The sequence below is a fragment of the Oncorhynchus tshawytscha genome, linkage group LG05, assembly GCF_018296145.1.
Source record: "Oncorhynchus tshawytscha isolate Ot180627B linkage group LG05, Otsh_v2.0, whole genome shotgun sequence".
NCBI lineage: Eukaryota > Metazoa > Chordata > Actinopteri > Salmoniformes > Salmonidae > Oncorhynchus > Oncorhynchus tshawytscha.
In genome coordinates, this window is record NC_056433.1 from 84838448 (window position 1) to 84861579 (window position 23132).

Consider the following 23132-nt stretch of genomic DNA (forward strand, 5'->3'; position numbering starts at 1 on the left):
AGTATGGTGTATTATAGTATGGTGTATTATAGTATGGTGTATTATAGTAGTGTATTATAGTATGGTGTATAGTACGGCGTATTACAGTATGGTGTATTATAGTATGGTGTATTATAGTATGGTGTAGTATAGTAGTGTATTATAGTATGGTGTATAGTATGGTGTCTTACAGTATGGTGTACTATAGTATGGTGTATTACAGTATGGTGTATTATAGTATGGTGTATTACAGTATGGTGTATTATAGTATGGTGTATTATAGTAGTGTATTATAGTATGGTGTATTATAGTATGGTGTATTATAGTACGGTATATTATAGTACGGTGTATTACAGTATGGTGTATTATAGTATGGTGTATTATAGTATGTTGTATTATAGTATGGTGTATTATAGTAGTGTATTATAGTATGGTGTACAGTACGGTGTATTATAGTATGTTGTATTATAGTATGGTGTATTATAGTATGGTGTATTATAGTATGGTGTATTATAGTAGTGTATTATAGTATGGTGTATAGTACGGTGTATTATAGTATGGTGTATTTTAGTATGGTGTATTATAGTAGTGTATTATAGTATGGTGTATTATAGTATGGTGTATTATAGTATGGTGTATTATAGTAGTGTATTATAGTAGTGTATTATAGTATGGTGTATAGTACGGTGTATTACAGTATGGTGTATTATAGTACGGTGTATTATAGTACGGTGTATTATAGTATGGTGTATTATAGTAGTGTATTATAGTAGTGTATTATAGTATGGTGTATAGTACGGTGTATTATAGTATGGTGTATTATAGTATGGTGTATTATAGTATGGTGTATTATAGTAGTGTATTATAGTATGGTGTATAGTACGGTGTATTATAGTATGGTGTATTATAGTATGGTGTATTATAGTATGGTGTATTATAGTAGTGTATTACAGTATGGTGTATTATAGTATGGTGTATTATAGTATGGTGTATTATAGTAGTGTATTATAGTATGGTGTATAGTACGGCGTATTACAGTATGGTGTATTATAGTATGGTGTATTATAGTATGGTGTAGTATAGTAGTGTATTATAGTATGGTGTATAGTATGGTGTCTTACAGTATGGTGTACTATAGTATGGTGTATTACAGTATGGTGTATTATAGTATGGTGTATTACAGTATGGTGTATTATAGTATGGTGTATTATAGTAGTGTATTATAGTATGGTGTATTATAGTATGGTGTATTATAGTACGGTATATTATAGTATGGTGTATTACAGTATGGTGTATTATAGTATGGTGTATTATAGTATGGTGTATTATAGTATGGTGTATTATAGTAGTGTATTATAGTATGGTGTATAGTACGGTGTATTACAGTATGTTGTATTATAGTATGGTGTATTATAGTATGGTGTATTATAGTATGGTGTATTATAGTAGTGTATTATAGTATGGTGTATAGTACGGTGTATTATAGTATGGTGTATTTTAGTATGGTGTATTATAGTAGTGTATTATAGTATGGTGTATTATAGTATGGTGTATTATAGTATGGTGTATTATAGTAGTGTATTATAGTAGTGTATTATAGTATGGTGTATAGTACGGTGTATTACAGTATGGTGTATTATAGTACGGTGTATTATAGTATGGTGTATTATAGTAGTGTATTATAGTAGTGTATTATAGTATGGTGTATAGTACGGTGTATTATAGTATGGTGTATTATATTATGGTGTATTATAGTATGGTGTATTATAGTATGGTGTATTATAGTAGTGTATTATAGTATGGTATATAGTACGGTGTATTACAGTATGGTGTATTACAGTATGGTGTATTATAGTACGGTGTATTATAGCATGGTGTATGGTGTATTATAGTATGGTGTATTATAGTATGGTGTATTATAGTACGGTGTATTATAGTATGGTGTATGGTGTATTATAGTATGGTGTATTATAGTATGGTGTAGTATAGTAGTGTATTATAGTATGGTGTATAGTACGGTGTATTATAGTATGGTGTATTATAGCAGTGTATTATAGTACGGTGTATAGTACGGTGTATTACAGTATGGTGTACTATAGTATGGTGTATTACAGTATGGTGTATTATAGTATGGTGTATTACAGTATGGTGTATAGTACGGTGTATTACAGTATGGTGTATTACAGTATGGTGTATTATAGTACGGTGTATTATAGTATGGTGTATGGTGTAGTATAGTAGTGTATTATAGTATGGTGTATAGTACGGTGTATTATAGTATGGTGTATTATAGTAGTGTATTATAGTATGGTGTATTATAGTATGGTGTATTATAGTATGGTGTATTATAGTAGTGTATTATAGTATGGTGTATTATATTATGGTGTATTGCAGTGTGGTGTATTATAGTATGGTGTATTATAGTATGGTGTATTATAGATGGTGTATTATAGATGGTGTATTACAGTATGGTGTATAGTAAGGTGTATTACCTGCTCTCCAGGACACCTACACCACCCGATGCCACAGGAAGGCCAAAAAGATCATCAAGGACAACAACCACCTGAGCCACTGCCTGTTCTCCCAGCTATCATCCAGAAGGCGAGGTCAGTACAGGTGCATCAAAGCTGGGGACCGAGAGACTGAAAAACAGCTTCTATCTCAAGGCCATCAGACTGTTAAACAGCCACCACTAACATTGAGTGGCTGCTGCCAACATACTGACTCAAATCTCTAGCCACTTTGATAATTAAAAATTGGATGTATTAAATGTATCACTAGTCTCTTTAAACAATGCCACTTTATATAATGTTTACATACCCTACATTACTCATCTCATATGTATATACTGTATTCTATACCATCTACTGCATCTTGCCTATGCTGCACGGCCATCGCTCATCCATATATTTATATGTACATATTCTTATTCATTCCTTTACACTTGTGTGTATAAGGTAGTTGTTGTGAAATTGTTAGATTACTTGTTAGATATTGATGCACTGTCGGAACTAGAAGCACAAGCATTTCGCTACACTCGCATTTACATCTGCTAACCACCAAACGAATTTGATTTGATTTATTACAGTGTGGTCTATTATAATACGGTGTATTATATTATGGTGTATAGTATGGTGTATTATACTATGGTGTATAGTATGATGTATATTAGTACAGTGTATATCACAGTGTATTATAGTACATTGAAACTTCTCCTTAAGGTGCAGAGTGGTGTATTATAGTACAGTGTATTATAGTATAGTGTATTATAGTATGGTGTATTATAGTACCGTGTATAGTAGTGTATTATAGTATATTACAGTACGGTGTTTAGTACAGTGTATGGTGTTTTATAGTATGGTGTATTATAGTACGGTGTATAGTATGGTGTTTTATAGTACAGTGTATAGTACAATGTATTATAGTATGGTGTTTTATAGTACAGTGTATAGTGCAATGTATTATAGTATGGTGTTTTATAGTACAGTGTATAGTACAGTGTATTGTAGTATGGTGTTTTATAGTACAGTGTATAGTACAATGTATTATAGTATGGTGTTTTATAGTACAGTGTATAGTATGGTGTATTATAGTATGGTGTTTTATAGTACAGTGTATAGTGCAATGTATAGTATAGTGTATTATAGTACGGTGTATAGTACAATGTATTATAGTATGGTGTTTTATAGTACAGTGTATAGTACAATGTATTATAGTATGGTGTTTTATAGTACAGTGTATAGTACAGTGTATTGTAGTATGGTGTTTTATAGTACAGTGTATCGTATGGTGTATTATAGTATGGTGTTTTATAGTACAGTGTATTATTGTATAGTGTATTATAGTACAGTGTATAGTACAGTGTATCGTATGGTGTATTATAGTATGGTGTTTTATAGTACAGTGTATTATTGTATAGTGTATTATAGTACAGTGTATAGTACAGTGTATCGTATGGTGTATTATAGTATGGTGTTTTATAGTACAGTGTATTATTGTATAGTGTATTATAGTACAGTGTATCGTATGGTGTATTATAGTATGGTGTTTTATAGTACAGTGTATTATTGTATAGTGTATTATAGTACAGTGTATAGTACAGTGTATCGTATGGTGTATTATAGTATGGTGTTTTATAGTACAGTGTATTATTGTATAGTGTATTATAGTACAGTGTATAGTACAGTGTATCGTATGGTGTATTATAGTATGGTGTTTTATAGTACAGTGTATTATTGTATAGTGTATTATAGTACAGTGTATCGTATGGTGTTTTATAGTACGGTGTTTTATAGTACGGTGTATTTTTGTGTAGTGTATTATAGTACAGTGTATAGTACAGTGTATTATAGTACAGTGTATAGTACAGTGTTTTATAGTACGGTGTATAGTATGGTCTATAGTACGGTGTATTATTGTACAGTGTATAGTACAATGTATAGTATAGTGTATTATAGTACAGTGTATAGTACAGTGTATCGTATGGTGTATTATAGTATGGTGTTTTATAGTACAGTGTATTATTGTATAGTGTATTATAGTACAGTGTATCGTATGGTGTATTATAGTATGGTGTTTTATAGTACAGTGTATTATTGTATAGTGTATTATAGTACAGTGTATAGTACAGTGTATCGTATGGTGTATTATAGTATGGTGTTTTATAGTACAGTGTATTATTGTATAGTGTATTATAGTACAGTGTATAGTACAGTGTATCGTATGGTGTATTATAGTATGGTGTTTTATAGTACAGTGTATTATTGTATAGTGTATTATAGTACAGTGTATCGTATGGTGTTTTATAGTACGGTGTATTTTTGTGTAGTGTATTATAGTACAGTGTATAGTACAGTGTATTATAGTACAGTGTATAGTACAGTGTTTTATAGTACGGTGTATAGTATGGTCTATAGTACGGTGTATTATTGTACAGTGTATAGTACAATGTATAGTATAGTGTATTATAGTACAGTTTATTATAGTATGGTGGTTTATAGTACGGTGTATTACACTACAGTGTATAGTACAATGTATAGTATAGTGTATTATAGTATAGTGTATTATAGTACAGTCTATAGTACAGTTTATTATAGTACGGTGTATAGTATGGTCTATAGTATGGTGTTTTATAGTACAGTGTAATATAGTATGGGTATAGTATGGTGTTTTATAGTACAGAGTATAGTACAGTGTAATACAGTACGTGTATAGTATGGTGTTTTATAGTACAGTGTATAGTACAGTGTAATACAGCACGTGTATAGTATGGTCTATAGTGTGTATAGTGTTTGTATCTGCCTGCCTGTGTTGGTACGTAGCAGCAGCATGCCACTGAGTATTACCTCAATTACTAGCAGTACAGTACAGTACAGCACAGAGCGTTCAGATTATAGTGATATATGATCACTGCAAAACAAAATGCTTGTACATTTAACTGTCCATTTCTGTAAGACAAACAATATCAGAAAATACCTCTTAATATAATAAATATTTATCAAAATAAAAATAAATAACAAACTATGTTTACTGTTTGGCAATAGTCTGTAATATATATATTTTTTTGTTTTGTTTTTGTTAAGTGGTGTGACACAGTCTAAAGCTAAAAGTATTTGCTAATGTCACGTTCTGACCTTTATTTCCTTTGTTTTTGTATTTATTTAGTTGGTCAGGGCGTGAGTTGGGTGGGCAGTCTATGTTTGTTTTTCTATGTTTTGGGGCATTTCTATGTTTCGGCCTAGTATGGTTCTCAATCAGAGGCAGGTGTCATTAGTTGTCTCTGATTGAGAATCATACTTAGGTAGCCTGGGTTGCACTGTTTGTTTGTGGGTGATTGTCTATGTTGTAGCTTCACGGTTGTCATTTGTTTATTGTTTTGTATACAGTGTCAGTATTTTCTTTATTAAAGATTTACCATGGACACTTACCACGCCGCATATTGGTCCTCTGATCCGTTTCGCCTCTCCTCTTCAGATGAAGAGGAGGAAATCCGTGACAGAATCACCCACCACCAACGGACCAAGCGGCGTGGTAAACAGCAGCGACGACAGCAGCAGCAGCGGCAACAACAGCGGCCAGCATCACAGGACTCCTGGACATGGGAGGATGTATTGGACGGCAAGGGTTGCTACACCTGGGAGGAGATCCTGGCGGGAAAGGATCACCTTCCATGGGAACAGGTGGAGGCAGCTAGGAGAACAGAGGCAGCCGGAGAGAGGCGCCGGCGATATGAGGAGGCAGCACGGCAGTGCGACAGGTACGAGAGGCAGCCCCAAAAAAATTTTTTGGGGGGGCAGACGAGGTGTGGTAGTGAGCCAGGTAGCAGACCTGAGCTCACTCCTCGTGCTTATTATAAGCAGCGCATTACTGGTCAGGCACCGTGTTATGCGGTTAAGCGCACGGTGTCGCCAGTGCGCGCCCATAGCCCGGTGCGCTATAGGGCAGCCCCCCGAAAGTGCCGTGAGAGTGTGGGCATCGAGCCAGGGCGTATGGTGCCTGCTCAGCGGGTCTGGTCGCCGGTACGCAGGTTGGGTCCAGGTTATCCTGCGCCGGCTCTGCGTGCTGTGTCTCCGGGCGCTGGGAGGGTGCAGTGCGTCCTCTGCCTGCGCTCCGCTCGTGCCGGGCGAATGTGGGAGTGGAGCCTAAGGGAGAGGTGCGTGTAGTAAGCACTAGATCTCCCGTGCTTACCCACAGCCCGGTTCAACCTGTGCCTGCACTCTGGAGGGTCCGGGCTAGAGTAGTTGTCCAGCCTGGGGAAGTGGTGCCAAGGTTGCGCACCAGAGCTCCAGTGCTCCCCACAGCCCGGTCCTTCAGTTGCCTCCTTTTAACACCAAGCCTCCTGAAGGTCTCCCCAGCCTGGTGGTTCCTGTGGCAGCCCCACGCACCAGGCTGTCTCTCCGTCTCCTCCCTGCAGGTGGTCCTGTCTGTCCGGCGCCGCTGCCGGAGTCTCCCGCCTGTCCGGCGCAGCTGCCGGAGTCTCCCGCCTGTCCGGCGCAGCTGCCGGAGTCTCCCGCCTGTCCGGCGCCGCTGCCGGAGCCTCCCGCCTGTCCGGCGCCGCTGCCGGAGCCTCCCGCCTGTCCGGCGCCGCTGCCGGAGCCTCCCGCCTGTCCGGAGCCTCCCGCCTGTCCGGCGCCGCTGCCGGAGCCTCCCGCCTGTCCGGCGCCGCTGCCGGAGCCTCCCGCCTGTCCGGCGCCGCTGCCGGAGTCTCCCGCCTGTCCGGCGCCGCTGCCGGAGTCTCCCGCCTGTCCGGCGCCGCTGCCGGAGTCTCCCGCCTGTCCGGCGCCGCTGCCGGAGTCTCCCGCCTGTCCGGCGCCGCTGCCGGAGCCTCCCGCCTGTCCGGAGCCTCCCGCCTGTCCGGAGCCTCCCGCCTGTCCGGCGCCGCTGCCGGAGCCTCCCGCCTGTCCGGCGCCGCTGCCGGAGCCTCCCGCCTGTCCGGCGCCGCTGCCGGAGCCTCCCGCCTGTCCGGCGCCGCTGCCGGAGCCTCCCGCCTGTCCGGAGCCTCCCGCCTGTCCGGCGCCGCTGCCGGAGCCTCCCGCCTGTCCGGCGCCGCTGCCGGAGTCTGAGGCGCCAGAGCCCGTCAGCCCAGAGGCGCCAGAGCTTCTGCCCCTCTGTCCAGAGCTTCTGCCCCTCTGTCCAGAGCTTCTGCCCCTCTGTCCAGAGCTTCTGCCCCTCTGTCCAGAGCTTCTGCCCCTCTGTCCAGAGCTTCTGCCCCTCTGTCCAGAGCTTCTGCCCCTCTGTCCAGAGCTTCTGCCCCTCTGTCCAGAGCTGCCCCTCTGTCCAGTGGGGTCATTGAGAGGGGTGGCCATGGTGAGAAAGCCACGGAGGCGGACAATAAGGCGGACTAAGACAATGGTGAAGTGGGGTCCGCGTCCTGCGCCAGAGCCGCCACCGCGGACAGACGCCCACCCAGACCCTCCCCTATAGGTCAAGGTTTTGCGGCCGGAGTCCGCACCTTTGGGGGGTACTGTCACGTTCTGACCTTTATTTCCTTTGTTTTTGTATTTATTTAGTTGGTCAGGGCGTGAGTTGGGTGGGCAGTCTATGTTTGTTTTTCTATGTTTTGGGGCATTTCTATGTTTCGGCCTAGTATGGTTCTCAATCAGAGGCAGGTGTCATTAGTTGTCTCTGATTGAGAATCATACTTAGGTAGCCTGGGTTGCACTGTTTGTTTGTGGGTGATTGTCTATGTTGTAGCTTCACGGTTGTCATTTGTTTATTGTTTTGTATACAGTGTCAGTATTTTCTTTATTAAAGATTTACCATGGACACTTACCACGCCGCATATTGGTCCTCTGATCCGTTTCGCCTCTCCTCTTCAGATGAAGAGGAGGAAATCCGTGACAGCTAAGAAAAATCTACTTAATCAACTCTTGTTATTATATTGTGGTCTATTATGAAAAGTGTTCTCCTGATCCTTGCATTACACTGTGTCTCTACCCACTGAGTGGTTTGGCTCGTCTTCGCAAGGTCAAATTGTTGAACGATCAGGCTGTCAAATCAGGCGATTCCGCATTAGCAGAATGAGACCGCCTGCCGTCATCAAGCGCTAGCTGGTTAAGTGTTCCACACACTTTATATAAATATTTAAAAAGACCCTCTTTGTTAATTAAATTATCTCTTTTCTGATACACAAACTTGCCAAACAGGATGAGAAACCCTTTTAAATTCCCCCAGTGCTAAAAGGTGCCTGTCCTGTATAGTCTCTCCAAGCATCTCGTAAAGCAAATACAAACCCTGGGGAACAGCCCTTAGCCAGGCTCCCACCTTTTGCTGCTTGATGAAAAATGGCACGACGAACAAACAGACGTGCAGATGTTCTATTAGAAAAAGACTGTTTTTCGTCTTGTTCTCTGTCAACATGCCAGCAGTCAGTTTGACCTCTTTTTAAGAATAGTACGGAGAGAATTCAACGAGGAGAGACTTTTAAACAAGGCCCGACGTCGGGTGAATTTGAGACATGTGTTCTCCATATTCTGAATGGAAAATACATTCTGTGCTTCCATACATCGTTATATGGCCTGTAACATATGTCAACAACTCCTTCATTTCAAATCCATGACTTAATTCATTCTACATCTCCATAGAAGAATACATAAGGTGCACTTTTCCTAACTAGCAACAAAAATGTTCTCCTTTCTTTTCTATTGTCCCAGAAACCAAGGCGTCCCCTTTAAACCAGGGCATCCCATTTAAACCAGGGCATCCCATTTAAACCAAGGCGTCCCCTTTAAACCAGGGCATCCCATTTAAACCAGGGCATCCCATTTAAACCAGGGCGTCCCCTTTAAACCAGGGCGTCCCCTTTAAACCAGGGCATCCCATTTAAACCAAGGCGTCCCCTTTAAACCAGGGCATCCCATTTAAACCAGGGCATCCCATTTAAACCAAGGCGTCCCCTTTAAACAAGGGCGTCCCCTTTAAACCAGGGCATCCCATTTAAACCAAGGCGTCCCCTTTAAACCAAGGCGTCCCCTTTAAACCAGGGCATCCCCTTTAAACCAGGGCGTACAATTTAAACCCAGGCATCCACTTTAAACCAGGGTGTCACCTTTAAACCAGGGCGTTCCATTTAAACCAAGGCGTCCCCTTTAAACCAGGGTGTCCCCTTTAAACCAGGGCGTTCCATTTAAACCCAGGCATCCACTTTAAACCAAGGCGTCCCCTTTAAACCAGGGCGTTCCATTTAAACCAGGGCGTTCCATTTAAACCAGGGCGTTCCATTTAAACCAGGGCATCCCCTTTAAACCAGGGCGTTCCATTTAAACCTGGGCGTCCCTTTTAAACCAGGGCGTCCACTTTAAACCAGGGTGTCACCTTTATTTTTCTTGAGAGTAACATTTTTTGTCAGGAAATGAATGTGGGACATAGATCCATCGATACAAGTTGTCATTCCAGAATAGAAAATTATATACAGTATGTTACGGTATCTGTACACTTGCTTGAGGGCAGATCTGTACCGCACAATACACACACGCAAACAGACCAAAGCACCCAAACAGACAGAAACACACACACACATAAACACCCACACATGTTACCTGTATGTACCCTCGCTGAAGGGTGATCTGCACAATTCACACACGAAACAACAAAAACACACACACACAGCCACCTGCGCCCGAGCCCTCAACCGATGTTAACACAAATTCACACATTCCCAGCAGGCCCCGCCGACCTTAACCCGCCAGTCTCACCTGATGTAGTCGTTTCTGCAGAGGATCATGCCGCTCTTGGTGTAACAGGAGGTGCCTATCTCCCCCAGCTGGGCCTGGCAGCAGGAGCACTTAAGGCATCGGCTGTGCCAGTAGCTGTCCATGGTATAGAGAAGGAAGCGGTCAGCGATCTTCCCCCCGCAGCCCGCACACCTCTTCCAGGACAGGGACCCTGCTCCCACCGGAGGGGGCTGGCTGCTACCTCCAGGATTCACCATGGTCCCTAGTGAAGAAATAACAAGAGACACAAACATGTTGATATCAGTATTGGTCACTGGTTAAGAAATACAGAAACGATAAGGATTCCTGCTAGTATTGATTTTGAAGCATTGTTCCTGGTTATGAGGAAAAAAAACACAAGAGATTAAGAAGGTTGTTATGAGACTGGTGGTGACTGACGGGTGGTGACTGACGGGTGGTGACTGACAGGTGGTGACTGACAGGTGGTGACTGACAGGTGGTGACTAACAGGTGGTGACTAACAGGTGGTGACTGACAGGTGGTGACTAACAGGTGGTGACTAACAGGTGGTGACTGACAGGTGGTGACTAACAGGTGGTGACTGACAGATGGTGACTGACAGGTGGTGACTGACAGTTGGTGACTGACAGGTGGTGACTGACAGGTGGTGACTGACAGGTGGTGACTGACAGGTGGTGACACCTGAAACATATTAAGACAAGTAAAAAGTTGCTGACCGAAACAACAAAACAATAAACATTGCAGAGGTTATAGGTTATATCTTGTTGTGTGCAGGAATTCACTTTTCTACAACCTGTAAGGCAGCACTCAGATGTTTCAGATGGTGTTTTCAGTGATCGTTAACTAAAATATTGTTGTCTGACACAGTACACATTGCGGTTTATGGAAACTCTTTTTGGAACATTGTGGTTTATGGCAGCTCATATTGAAACATTGTGGTTTATGGCAGCTCATATTGAAACATTGTGGTTTATGGCAGCTCATATTGAAACATTGTGGTTTATGGCAGCTCATATTGAAACATTGTGGTTTATGGCAGCTCATATTGAAACATTGTGGTTTATGGCAGCTCATATTGAAACATTGTGGTTTATGGCAGCTCATATTGAAACATCGTGGTTTATGGCAGCTCATATTGGAACATTGCGGTTTATGGCAGCTCATATTGAAACATTGCGGTTTATGGCAGCTCATATTGGAACATTGTGGTTTATGGCAGCTCACATTGAAACATTGCGGTTTATGGCAGCTCATATTGGATGGCAGCTCATATTGAAACATTGCGGTGAAACATTGCGGTTTATGGCAGCTCATATTGGAACATTGCGGTTTATGGCAGCTCATATTGAAACATTGCGGTTTATGGCAGCTCATATTGGAACTACAAGTATTCTACATTCTACATTAATTTTACATTTCAAACAAAAGTGTGCTTATTATTGAGATAAGACTTACATTTATTTTAAATATAGTTCTAGCAAAAGTTTTATAATGGCCAATTTACAACGCAGTCACAACTTAATTTTTGGTCCAAAGCAGCATTTTGGCAGCCAAGCTACGAAAATAGGCCTATACATGTAAAGTTGAACCAACTGAATTTTCAATTAGCCTACATTTGAATTCCTGGTCGACAGAGAGGCCAGTGTTGTAACAAGGTAATTAAAGTAGTGTTAAATTACGCTGTTTTCTCGGGGTCACGTGATCAGCCACATGTAAACCACACCTCATCCTCACCAACGAGGCAACCCAGGCAGGCTGAAAAAGCTCTAGTCTGAGACAGACAGTGTCTGTAGTGTCTGTCGGTTGTTTGTGGGAAAAAAGCTCCAGTTTGGGTCCGATAGCATCGGTAATGTTGTCTGTAGTCTGTAAAAGCTTTATGTTGACTGTTTGTCTGTAGGTCGTCTGTTGTACAAACAACTAACAGACCATATAGACCTATACCTACAGAGTGCTATTCCAGACAAACTGTCAATGTCAAAAATCTTCCCAATGTGGCATCCATAAATTATTAGCCTGTTATAGTCAGATGAAGTATTCGCAAAGCTGTAAAAGGACTGCAGACTGTAATAATTGTATTTATAAACAACAGTAGAACTCTTCCGTCCCTTCTTCAGTGGTTCTGTTCCAGAGTTACAGAGGAGAAGGGCTACAACTCATTTACTGTACTAAATCTGCACTTGATCTTTCTGACTCTCTCTCTCTTGTCTCTATCTCTCTCTCTCTATATATATATATATACATCTCCGCACATACACACATACACACACTGTCTCTCTCCTCTCATCTAAATGCTGTTTTTACTCCATCCATTCTGTGGTTGCGGTGTGATGTGAAGAATGTGTGTTCACTGATAACACCAAGAGCCAGAAGAACAATTGGAGCAGAGCTGCACGGGGGCCCTGCCTTTTGTTGGGCTCTTAATGACTTTAGAACAGAACATTACTCTATACCACGCTGTTCTGCACACCTGTCAATGTTCTCTTTCTATGGAAGGCAGAAGGGGGAAAAAAGGTGGTCTGCATCGGCTTGTTTCTAACGGAGGGAAGACTGGGTGAACACAGGAAGTGCTATTAATTGAAAAACCATAAAAGTTGTATGTATGCGACTTTGCAGGGGGACGGACCCTATCAATGTTTAGCATGTGTCACCTTTAAAGAGAAACTCAAATCTACTGATATCACGGGCTACTATGGATTAAGGTATTACATAGACTATTACTATCCTTACTATCCTATTTGTGATAATCTATTTTACGCAATGCAAAACACTTTTTGTTCAAACTGATCTGAAACTAATATATTTTAATTCTAATCCTTTCCCAATTTTCAGCATGCAGGGCAGACTTCATGGCTAGCTGAGACAAATCTTTGTTGAAAGGTAATTAGAGGAGAAGGGAAGGGGGAGAAAACGCTGCACGGAGAAAAGCATTCACTAACCCCATTAGCAGAGGCTCTTAGGGACAAGCTATACCTTAGTGCTGATTAAATCTAAAAGGAGATGAATCAAAAAGCTGGCCCGAAAGTGACTCCCTGGATAAATAAGATGGGCCATGTCAAGTTTCATTCCGGGTTGGGGAAGAGAGGACATTTGAGGGGGTAAAGCTTTTAACTTAAATGGGCTAACTCAAGTAATTACACGGACAGGCAATTTAGAAGGCAGTGAGATGGAGTCGGGGAGAAATACAAAACAGATCAGGCAACCCAGACCGGCTGCAGCCCAAGGCTAAACAACCCCCATTCCCGTTCTGGCAATCTGATGGTTGCGTTTTAATGGAAAGTAAAAAAGTCAATGGAATACACTACAGCAGACTACAGTAGAACACTGAAAAGAGGGTGTTACATGTATTGCCTGTGCCCGTGTCGAGAAAATTAAAACCTGGAGGAAATAGAATGTAAAGAGCATTCCATGGGTTACTTTGACCAATTCCCTTATTTGAACGCAGACTCTCTATATTTACAAATATACAATAAAATATTGACAGTACGTTATAGAGGTTAGGTTAATTAATAGAGTATTAACATATACGAGTTATATGTTATATATGACCGGTATATATATAAGATATAAAAATCATACGCAAAGACGAACAATAAAAGTATAGTATTCTCTTTTTTTAGTGGAACCTTTCACACCCAATTGGACCTAAACCTTCATTATTGTTACGTATAACAGGCATTGTAATAAATCACGTTAAAGTGCCATGATGCGACACATTCAGATCCATATTAACAATAATAAAACACCCACCTCGTTTGTCCCTTTTGAGAGTAATGATTGAATCTGTCTGTCACGTAGGTTTCTTTAAAAAATGGTATAGCAACTAGGCTTGCATGGACTACTTTGGACCAAAGAAAAAAAAATGTACAAGGAGTCCAGAAAACTAGGCTATTGCGTAAATTACAGTGACCAGTCTATAAATCAAACGATAAAACGTGAGACTTCTCCAGCGGTCCCTGTGATCGCGATTCGCGTCCTCGGAAATAGGCTGCTGTGACTGTGACTGCTGGCAATTGTAAAACGAACGAAGCAAGGCTAATGGAGTTTTCAGATAGTATTTCCACTGGTGCCGTCCCGTTTCTTTCGTAACCAGATGCCAGTCCAACGCTGGATGATCTGCTCTACACATGCAATAATTAATACAGAAGACCTGGCTGGCACTAAGTTTATAATGATGCACGCACAAGAAAATGTTGCGGCAATACGCGACTTACTGTCCTCTCTATCTCTCTATCTCTCTCTCTCTTCTGTTCAACGCTACCTTGTCCCCAATGGTCGCCTGCTCTACATTTGACAGTGACAGAACGAAAATCCCAAGTAAACCTCCTCTAGTTGGATGACGTAAACCTCTCTACAGCCAATCTACACGCGGTCCATTCAAGCGGAATAACAAATCCACCCAATCAGAAGAACGTAGTTAACTTGGACACCAAGTAAAGGAAGAAAAATGCAACTGAATGAGATATACTCGTCTTGTAGGCTACGCCGCGGGTCGAAGGAGAGAAACTCATCTTTGTACTGAGAACGGTTGCGGTACTACTGTCCCTAATGGCGCCCCAAACAGTTTCACAGTAGGTCCCTGTGTATGACACGTTGTGTTTAGGAAATTAACAACCTCCTAAAAAATTCTCCAAAAAGAACAGCAACATCTCCCCACGCAAAGTCATTACGCACAAATATTGGATCCTTACGCAAAACATTACTCACAACATTCTTGTCTGCTTGGTTATACTTTAAAATAAGTTGCCCTAATACATGTGTAGTACAGTAATCACACCAGTAACACCAGTGTAATAGCATGGGGTTTACATAGTGCTTTATTAAGGGCGTTACATGTAATTATTAAGGAATATAACTTCAATGCCTTGTTAGTTTTGTGTCGATCTTCATGGACTGTCAGTAGGACTAACCACTTGAGAGTGGTTAGACCTACATAAACCCCAGCCCTACCCCTTATCTTTTACAAATAAAACAACAACAAAAATGTAAAGAGTTCGGCTTGTTAAAATTACAGATTGTGCCTTCTTAATATCTCACGAAACAAGTTTAATTCTACCCATGGTTTATGTTTTGTACACTTTTGTAACAGGGAGAACAGCGCCATCATCTGTCAATGAAAGTAACTGCACTCATTACAATTGACAAAATACAATAAGTTGATGTTTCTGTTGTTATTAATACTGATATTACCATGTGGCTTTTCTTTTTTCTAGTAACATATGTGTTGTATGTTATAAACCAGAGTGTTATTTCATTATTATATATTTATAGCACATTGGTGTACCTGCAGTGTCCTTCTGTTACTAACACTGAGTGTACAAAGCATTAGGAACACCTTCCTATTATTGAGTTGCAACACCCTTTTGCCCTCAGAACAGCCACAATTCATCGGGGCATGGACTACAAGATGTCAAAAGTGTTCCACATTGATGCTGGCCCATATTGACTCCAATGATTCGCACAGTTGTGTCAAGTTGGCTGGATGTCCTTTGGGTGGTGGACGATTCTTGATACACACGGGAAAATGTTGAGCGTGGAAAAACCCAGCACGGCTGCAAGTTCTTGACACAAACCGGTGCACCTGGCAACCACTACCATACCCCTGTTCTATGGCACTTAAATATTTTGTTGCCCATTCACCCTCTGAATGACACACAGACACAAACCATGTCTCAATTGTCTCAGGCCACTCCTGCGCTTTTCTTGGCTGTGTGCTTAGGCACGTTGTCCTGTTGGAAGGTGAACCTTTGCCCGAGTCTGAGGTCCTGAGCGCTCTGGAACAGGTTTTCATCAAGGATCTCGCTGTACTTTCCTCTGTTCATCTTTCCCTCGATCCTGACTAGTCTCCCAGTCCCTGCCGCTGAAAAACACCCCCACAGCATGATGCTGCCACCACCGTGCTTCACCATAGGGATGGTGCCAGGTTTCCTACAGATGTGACAGTTGGCATTCAGGCCATAGAGTTCAATCTTGGTTTCATCAGAATAGAGCATCTGGTTTCTCGTGGTCTGAGAGTCCTTTAGATGCCTTTTGGCAAACTCCAAGAGGGCTGTCATGTGGCTTTTATTTTTTTATTTTTTTTATTTCACCTTTATTTAGCCAGGTAGGCTAGTTGAGAACACCTTTATTTAACCAGGTAGGCTAGTTGAGAACACCTTTATTTAACCAGGTAGGCTAGTTGAGAACAAGTTCTCATTTACAACTGCGACCTGGCCAAGATAAAGCATAGCAGTGTGAACAGTCAACACAGAGTTACACATGGAGTAAACAATAAACAAGTCAATAACACAGTAGAAAAAAAGAGAGTCTATATACATTGTGTGCAAAAGGCATGAGGAGGTAGGCGAATAATTACAATTTTGCAGATTAACACTGGAGTGATAAATGATCAGATGAACATGTGCAGGTAGAGATATTGGTGTGCAAAAGAGCAGAAAAGTAAATAAATATAAACAGTATGGGGATGAGGTAGGTCAAATTGGGTGGGCTATTTACCGATAGACTATGTACAGCTGCAGCGATCGTTTAGCTGCTCAGATAGCAGATGTTTGAAGTTGGTGAGGGAGATAAAAGTCTCCAACTTCAGCGATTTTTGCAATTCGTTCCAGTCACAGGCAGCGTGTTGGCTTTAGGGATGATCAGTGAGATACACCTGCTGGAGCACGTTTTACTGAGGAGTGGCGTCCGTCTGGCCAATCTACCAGAAAGGCCTGATTGGTGGAGTGCTGCAGAGATGGTTGTCCTTCTGGAAGGTTCTCCCATCTCCACAGAGGAACTCTGGAGCTCTGTCAGAGTGACCATCAGCGTCTTAGTCACCTCCCTGACCAAGGCCTTTCTCCACTGATTTCTCAGTTGGGCAGTGCGGCTAGCTCGAAACAGTGGTGTAAAGTACTGTAAAGTACTACTTAAGCAGTTTTTGGGGGGAATCTGTACTTTACTTTACTATTTATTATTTTTGACCACTTTGACTTTTACTCCACTACATTCCTGAAGAAAATAATGTACTTTTTACTCTGTAAATATTTCCCTTGACACTCAAAAGTACTCGTTACATTTTGAATGCTTAGCAGGACAGGAAAATTGTCTAATTCACGCACTTAAAGAGAAAATCTCTGGTCATCCCTACTGCCTCTGATCTGGAGGACTCACTAATCAGAAAACATCCCTGGTCATCCCTACTGCCTCTGATCTCGTGGACTCACTAAACAGAGAACATCCCTGGTCATCCCTACTGCCTCTGATCTGGAGGACTCACTAATCAGAAAACATCCCTGGTCATCCCTACTGACACTGATCTCGTGGACTCACTAATCAGAAAACATCCCTGGTCATCCCTACTGCCTCTGATCTGGAGGACTCACTAATCAGAAAACATCCCTGGTCATCCCTACTGCCTCTGATCTGAAGGACTCACTAAACAGAGAACATCCCTGGTCATACCTACTGCCTCTGATCTGGAGGACTCACTAAACAGAGAACATCCCTGGTCATCCCTACTGCCTCTGATCTGGAGGACTCACTAAACAGAGAACATCCCTGGTCATCCGTACTGCCTCTGATCTGGAGGACTCACTAATCAGAAAACATCCCTGGTCATCCCTACTGCCTCTGATCTGGAGGACTCAGTAAATACAAATGCTTGTTTTTTATTAAAGATGTCTGAGTGTTGGATTGTGCCTCTGGCTATCCGTAAATTTAAAAACAAGGACATTGTGCTGTCTGGTTTGATTAATATAAGGAATTGGAAATTATTTATATATTTCCTGAAGGATATTTTTCCAATTATATTTACTTTTGATACTTTAGTATATTTCAAACCAAATACTTAAAAAAATCATTTTCTCAGGTTGGATTTATCTCTACTTGAGTAATTTTCTATTAAGGTATCTTTACTTTTACTCAAGTATGACTTTGGGTAATTTTTCCACCATTGGCTCTAGGAAGAGTCTTGGTGATTCCAAACTTCTTCCATTTAAGAATGATGGAGGCCACTGTGTTCTTGGGGACCTTCAATGCTGTAGACATTTTTTGGTACCCTTCCCCAGATCTGTGCCTCAACACAATCCTGTCTCGGAGCTCTACGGATAATTCTTTCGACCTCATGGCTTGTTTTTGCTCTGACATGCACTGTCAACTGTGGGACCTTATATAGACCGGTGTGTGCCTTTCCAAATCATGTTCAATCAATTGAATTTACCACAGATTGACTCCAATCATGTCGTAGAAACTTCTCAAGGATGATCAATGGAAACAGGATGCACCTGAGCTCAATTTCAAGACTGATAGCAAAGGGTCTGAATACTGATGTAAATAAGGTATTTCTGTTATTTTTGTTTAATACATTTGCAAAAATGTATTAAAACCTTTATCGATTGTCATTATGTGGTATTGTGTGTAGATTGATGAATTAAAATAATGCTGTAAGGTTGAAAAATGTGGAAATAGGAAGGGGTCTAAATACTTGTACGGGGTGCGTACTGGCGGCAGGAAGTCAGGCGCAGGAGAGCAGAAACTGGGTTTACAACAGAGCAGTTTAATACATAAAACTACAGGCGTCCAGAACAAACAATAACTGGGTACAAAACCCGTCGCACACCAGATTAACGTGCACATGCACTTACAATAAACAATTCCGGACAAGGACATGGGGGGGGACAGAGGGTTAAATACACAACAGGTAATGAGGGAATTGAAACCAGGTGTGTGGGAAGACAAGACAAAACAAATGGAAAATGAAAAGTGGATCGAGGATTGCTAGAAGACCGGTGACGCTGAACGCCGCCCGAACAAGGAGAGGAACTGACTTCGGCGGAAGTCGTGACAATACTTTCCAAATGCACTGTGACATATATAAATATATATATACAGTACCAGACAAAAGTTTGGACACACCTAGTCATTCAAGGGTATTTATTTTTTTAACTATTTTCTACATTGTAGAATTGTACATTGTACATTGTATAATAATAGTGAAGACATCAAAACTATGAAATAACACATATGGAATCATGTACTAACCAAAAAAGTGTTAAAATATATATTTGAGATTCTTCAAAGTAGCCACCCTTTGCCTTGATGACAGCTTTGCACACTCTTGGCATTCTCTCAACCAGCTTCATGAGGTAGTCACCTGGAATGCATTTCAATTGTGTTGTGACGGTAAGGTAATGTAGGGATGGTATACAGAAGATGGCCCTTTTTGGTAAAAGACCAAGTCCATATTATGGCAAGAACAGCTCAAATAAGCAAAGAGAAACAGCAGTCCATCATTACTTTAAGACATGAAGGTCAGTAAATACGGAACCATTTCAAGAACTTTGAAAGTTTCTTCAAGTGCAGTCGCAAAAACCGTCAAGCGCTATGATGAAACTGGCTCTCATGAGGACCGCCACAGGAAAGGAAGACCCAGAGTTACCTCTGCTGCAAGGGATATGTTCAGCCACAGAAGTTGCAGCCCAAATAAATGCTTGACAAAGTTCAAGTAACAGACACATCTCAACATCAACTGTTCAGAGGAGACTGCGTAAATCAGGCCTTCATGGTTGAATTCTTGCAAATTAACCATTACTAAAGGACACCAATAAGAAGAAGAGACTTGCTTGGGCCAAGAACCACGAGCAATGGACCGGTGGAAATCTGTCCTTTGGTCTGGTGAGTCCAAATTTGAGCTTTTTGGTTCCAACCGCCGTGTCTCTGTGAGATGCAGAGTAGGTGAACGGATGATCTCTGCATGTGTGGTTCCCATCGTGAAGCATGGAGGAGGAGGTGTGATGGTGTAGGGATGCTTTGCTGGTAACACTGTCAGTGATTAATTTAGAATTCAAGGCACACTTAACCACCATGGCTACCACAGCATTCTGCAGTGATACGCCATCCCATCTGGTTTGCGCTCAGTGGGACTTGAATTTGTTTTTCAACAGGACAATGACCCACCACACCTCCAGGCTGTGTAAGGGCTATTTGACCAAGAAGGAGTATGATGGAGTGCTGCAGGAGTATGATGGAGTGCTCCACAATCACCCGACCTCAACCCAATTGAGATTGTTTGGGATGAGTTGGACCGCAGAGTGAAGGAAAAGCAGTCAACAAGAGGTCAGCATATGTGGAAACTCCTTGAAGACTGTTGGAAAAGCATTCTAGGTGAAGCTGGTTGAGAGAATGCCAAGAGTGTGCAAAGTTGTCATCAAGGCAAATGATGGCTACTTTAAAGAATCTCAAATATAAAATATATTTTGATTTGTTGACATTTCTTGAGGTTATTACATGATTCAATGTGTAATTTCATAGTTTGATGTCTTCACTATTATTCAACAGTGTAGAAAATAATAAAAGATAAAGAAAAACCCTTGAATGAGTAGGCGTGTCCAAACTTATGACTGGTACTGTACATTGATTATGTATATATATATATAACTATATAATAATGTTTATATATATATATAACTATATAATTATGTATATATATATATAACTACATAATTATGTTTATATATATATAACTGTATAATTATGTTTATATATATAACTATATAATTATGTTTATATATAACTATATAATTATTTATATATATATAACTATATAATTATGTTTATATATATAACTATATAATTATGCTTATATATATATAACTATATAATTATGTTTATATATATATAAGTATATAATTATGTTTATATATATAAGTATATAATTATGTTTATATATATATAATATATATATATAAGTATATAATTATGTTTATATATATATAAGTATATAATTATGTTTATATATATAACTATATAATTATGTTTATATATATATACGTATATAACAATATAATTATGTTTATATATATAACTATATAATTATGTTTATATATATATATATATATATATATATATATATATATAAGTATAGAATTAAGTTTATATATATATATATATATATATATATATATATATATATAACTATATAATTAAGAAGTCTTTCCACCTCTTAACTTTTTCCACATTTTGTTACGTTACAGTCTTATTCTAAAATGGATTAAAATATATATATATATATAAATCTCATCAATCTTGACACAATAGTCCATAATGACAAAGCAAAATAAGTTTTAAATAAATTTTTTTCAAATGTATTAAAAACCAAAAAACATATCCTAATGTTTTGTACACTTCAGCTTTCATAAAACTTATGAAGACAAAAGTACTTTGACATTCAACTTGAGCTTCTCCTTTACAAGACGCAATCTATTAGACATCCAGGCCCTGGCTTCATTAACCAGACATCAGATGTGTAAAGGCTCAATATTATTACACTTAAATCATGTAATTGTCCAGGATCCAAGGAGATTGGTATAACATCAGGCTGATTTCCCATCAGTACAGACAGACGATGCTATTTCACCTCTAGAGGTTTGAGTCCCATTCTCCTTCTCATAATACCACCTCTCACTCACTAGAACAAAACGACAGGAACAGTCTGAGTGAATACCTTTTCCACCAAGGAATTATTAGTTTATTAAAACAGGGATGAAATTATGAAATTAGTTTGAATGGAAGAGTAGGGCCTCGTAGGAACATCTTTGTTTGTTCTATAGCTCTGCTTTTTAATGAGTGTTTCACAACTGCGAGAAAACATTTGTTCTTTCTTTTTTCGTCTTCAGTCTCTTGCAGTAAGATTGGCTTAGTGAAGGGGTGGGGGGTTGGATGGGGGTGGGGGAATTGCTCCCCCCTCTGAAATTGTTCTCTCTCTCTCTCTCTCTCTCTCTCTCTCTCAATTCAATTAAATCTTTTCTCTCTGTCTCTTTATCTCCCCTTCTCACTCCCCTCTCTCATCTCCCTTTCTCACTCCCCTCTCCTCCTTCTCTCCCCTCTCTCTCTCTCTCTCTCTCTCTCTCTCTTCCTGTCTCCTCTCCACCTCTCTGTCTCCTTTGAGACCCCTCCTCTGTCCAATAGCAGTTTCCCCATCAGCCCCAGCATTATTATTTCAAACATACTGGATGAAAGAGGGACAACAATAAGAAGCAACACTATTTAAATGTTTAAACAGAGACAAGAGAAAGAGAGAAAGAGACTTGTCTGGCAGTATGAATAACCCCCGGTGGGTTGCTATACACAAGAACAACTCTTCTATAATGAAGTTTGCAGCCCCGTGGGGGAAGGAAGAGATAAAATGTTGATAAAAGACCCTATTCACTATATAGTGGACAACTTTTGACCAGGGCTCCCTTTGTGCACTATAAATGTAGGACCAGTGTGCCATTTTGGAAGCAACCATATTGAGCATGATGGTTGTGGGAGAAGTGATATGAGACAGAGCTGCTAAAAGACACTCTCCAGCACGAAGAAACTCACACTTCATTATATTATATTATCATGACCTAGTCTCAAGTGGCACCCCTATTCCCTATACAATGCATCACTTTTGATCATGAGCCCTGGTCAAAACTAGTGCACTGTAAAGGTAATAGGGTGCCTTTTGTGACGCACAAAGTGCAGAGAAGCTTTTTTTTTTCTCCTTCTTGAGTTGGAGCTGAGCTAAAGTTTCATTCATACATCGTTAGATCTTTGAAGTGTTTGTGTTTGTCGATCATCACGGTCGATGTCTGTGTCACAGAGGAGCCTATGGTAATAGTTCAGCGCGTTGGGCCATTTGCTCAACATCCAGGAAAACAGAGAAACGTACACCATCCTGACTGAGTGAGCGTCAAGCGATGGAACAGGCTTTTCACACAGAGAGGAGAAAGTCACGCACAATTCAGAGAGGTGTGTGTGTGTGTATGTGTGTATGTGTGTGTGTGTGTGTGTGCTTGTGTGTGTTTGTGTGTGTGTGTGTGTCAGTGTGTGTGTGTGTGTGTGTGTGTGTGTGTGTGCGTGCTTGTGTGTGTGTTTGTGTGTGTTTGTGTGTGTGTGTGTGTGTCAGTGTGTGTGTGCGTGTGTGTGTCAGTATGTGTGTGTATGTGCGTGCGGGCGTGC

General features: G+C 40.6%; 1 protein-coding gene across 2 annotated transcripts in view; it reads right to left on the minus strand.

The window, feature by feature from the left end:
• Nucleotides 1–14477, minus strand: part of lmo4b (LIM domain only 4b) — a 50594-nt gene extending 36117 nt beyond the window's left edge. Inside the window, exons 1-2 of one of the 2 annotated variants that reach the window (XM_042322577.1) lie at nucleotides 13920–14477; nucleotides 10173–10413 (exon numbers count right to left, since the gene is read on the minus strand). In XM_042322577.1, coding sequence (XP_042178511.1) covers nucleotides 10173–10408 — 236 coding nt within the window. In that variant the 5' untranslated portion in view covers nucleotides 10409–10413; nucleotides 13920–14477. The remainder of the gene's footprint in view (nucleotides 1–10172; nucleotides 10414–13919) is intronic. The other variant, XM_042322578.1, reaches the window with a different exon arrangement.
• Between the last annotated feature and the right edge of the window lie 8655 nt (nucleotides 14478–23132).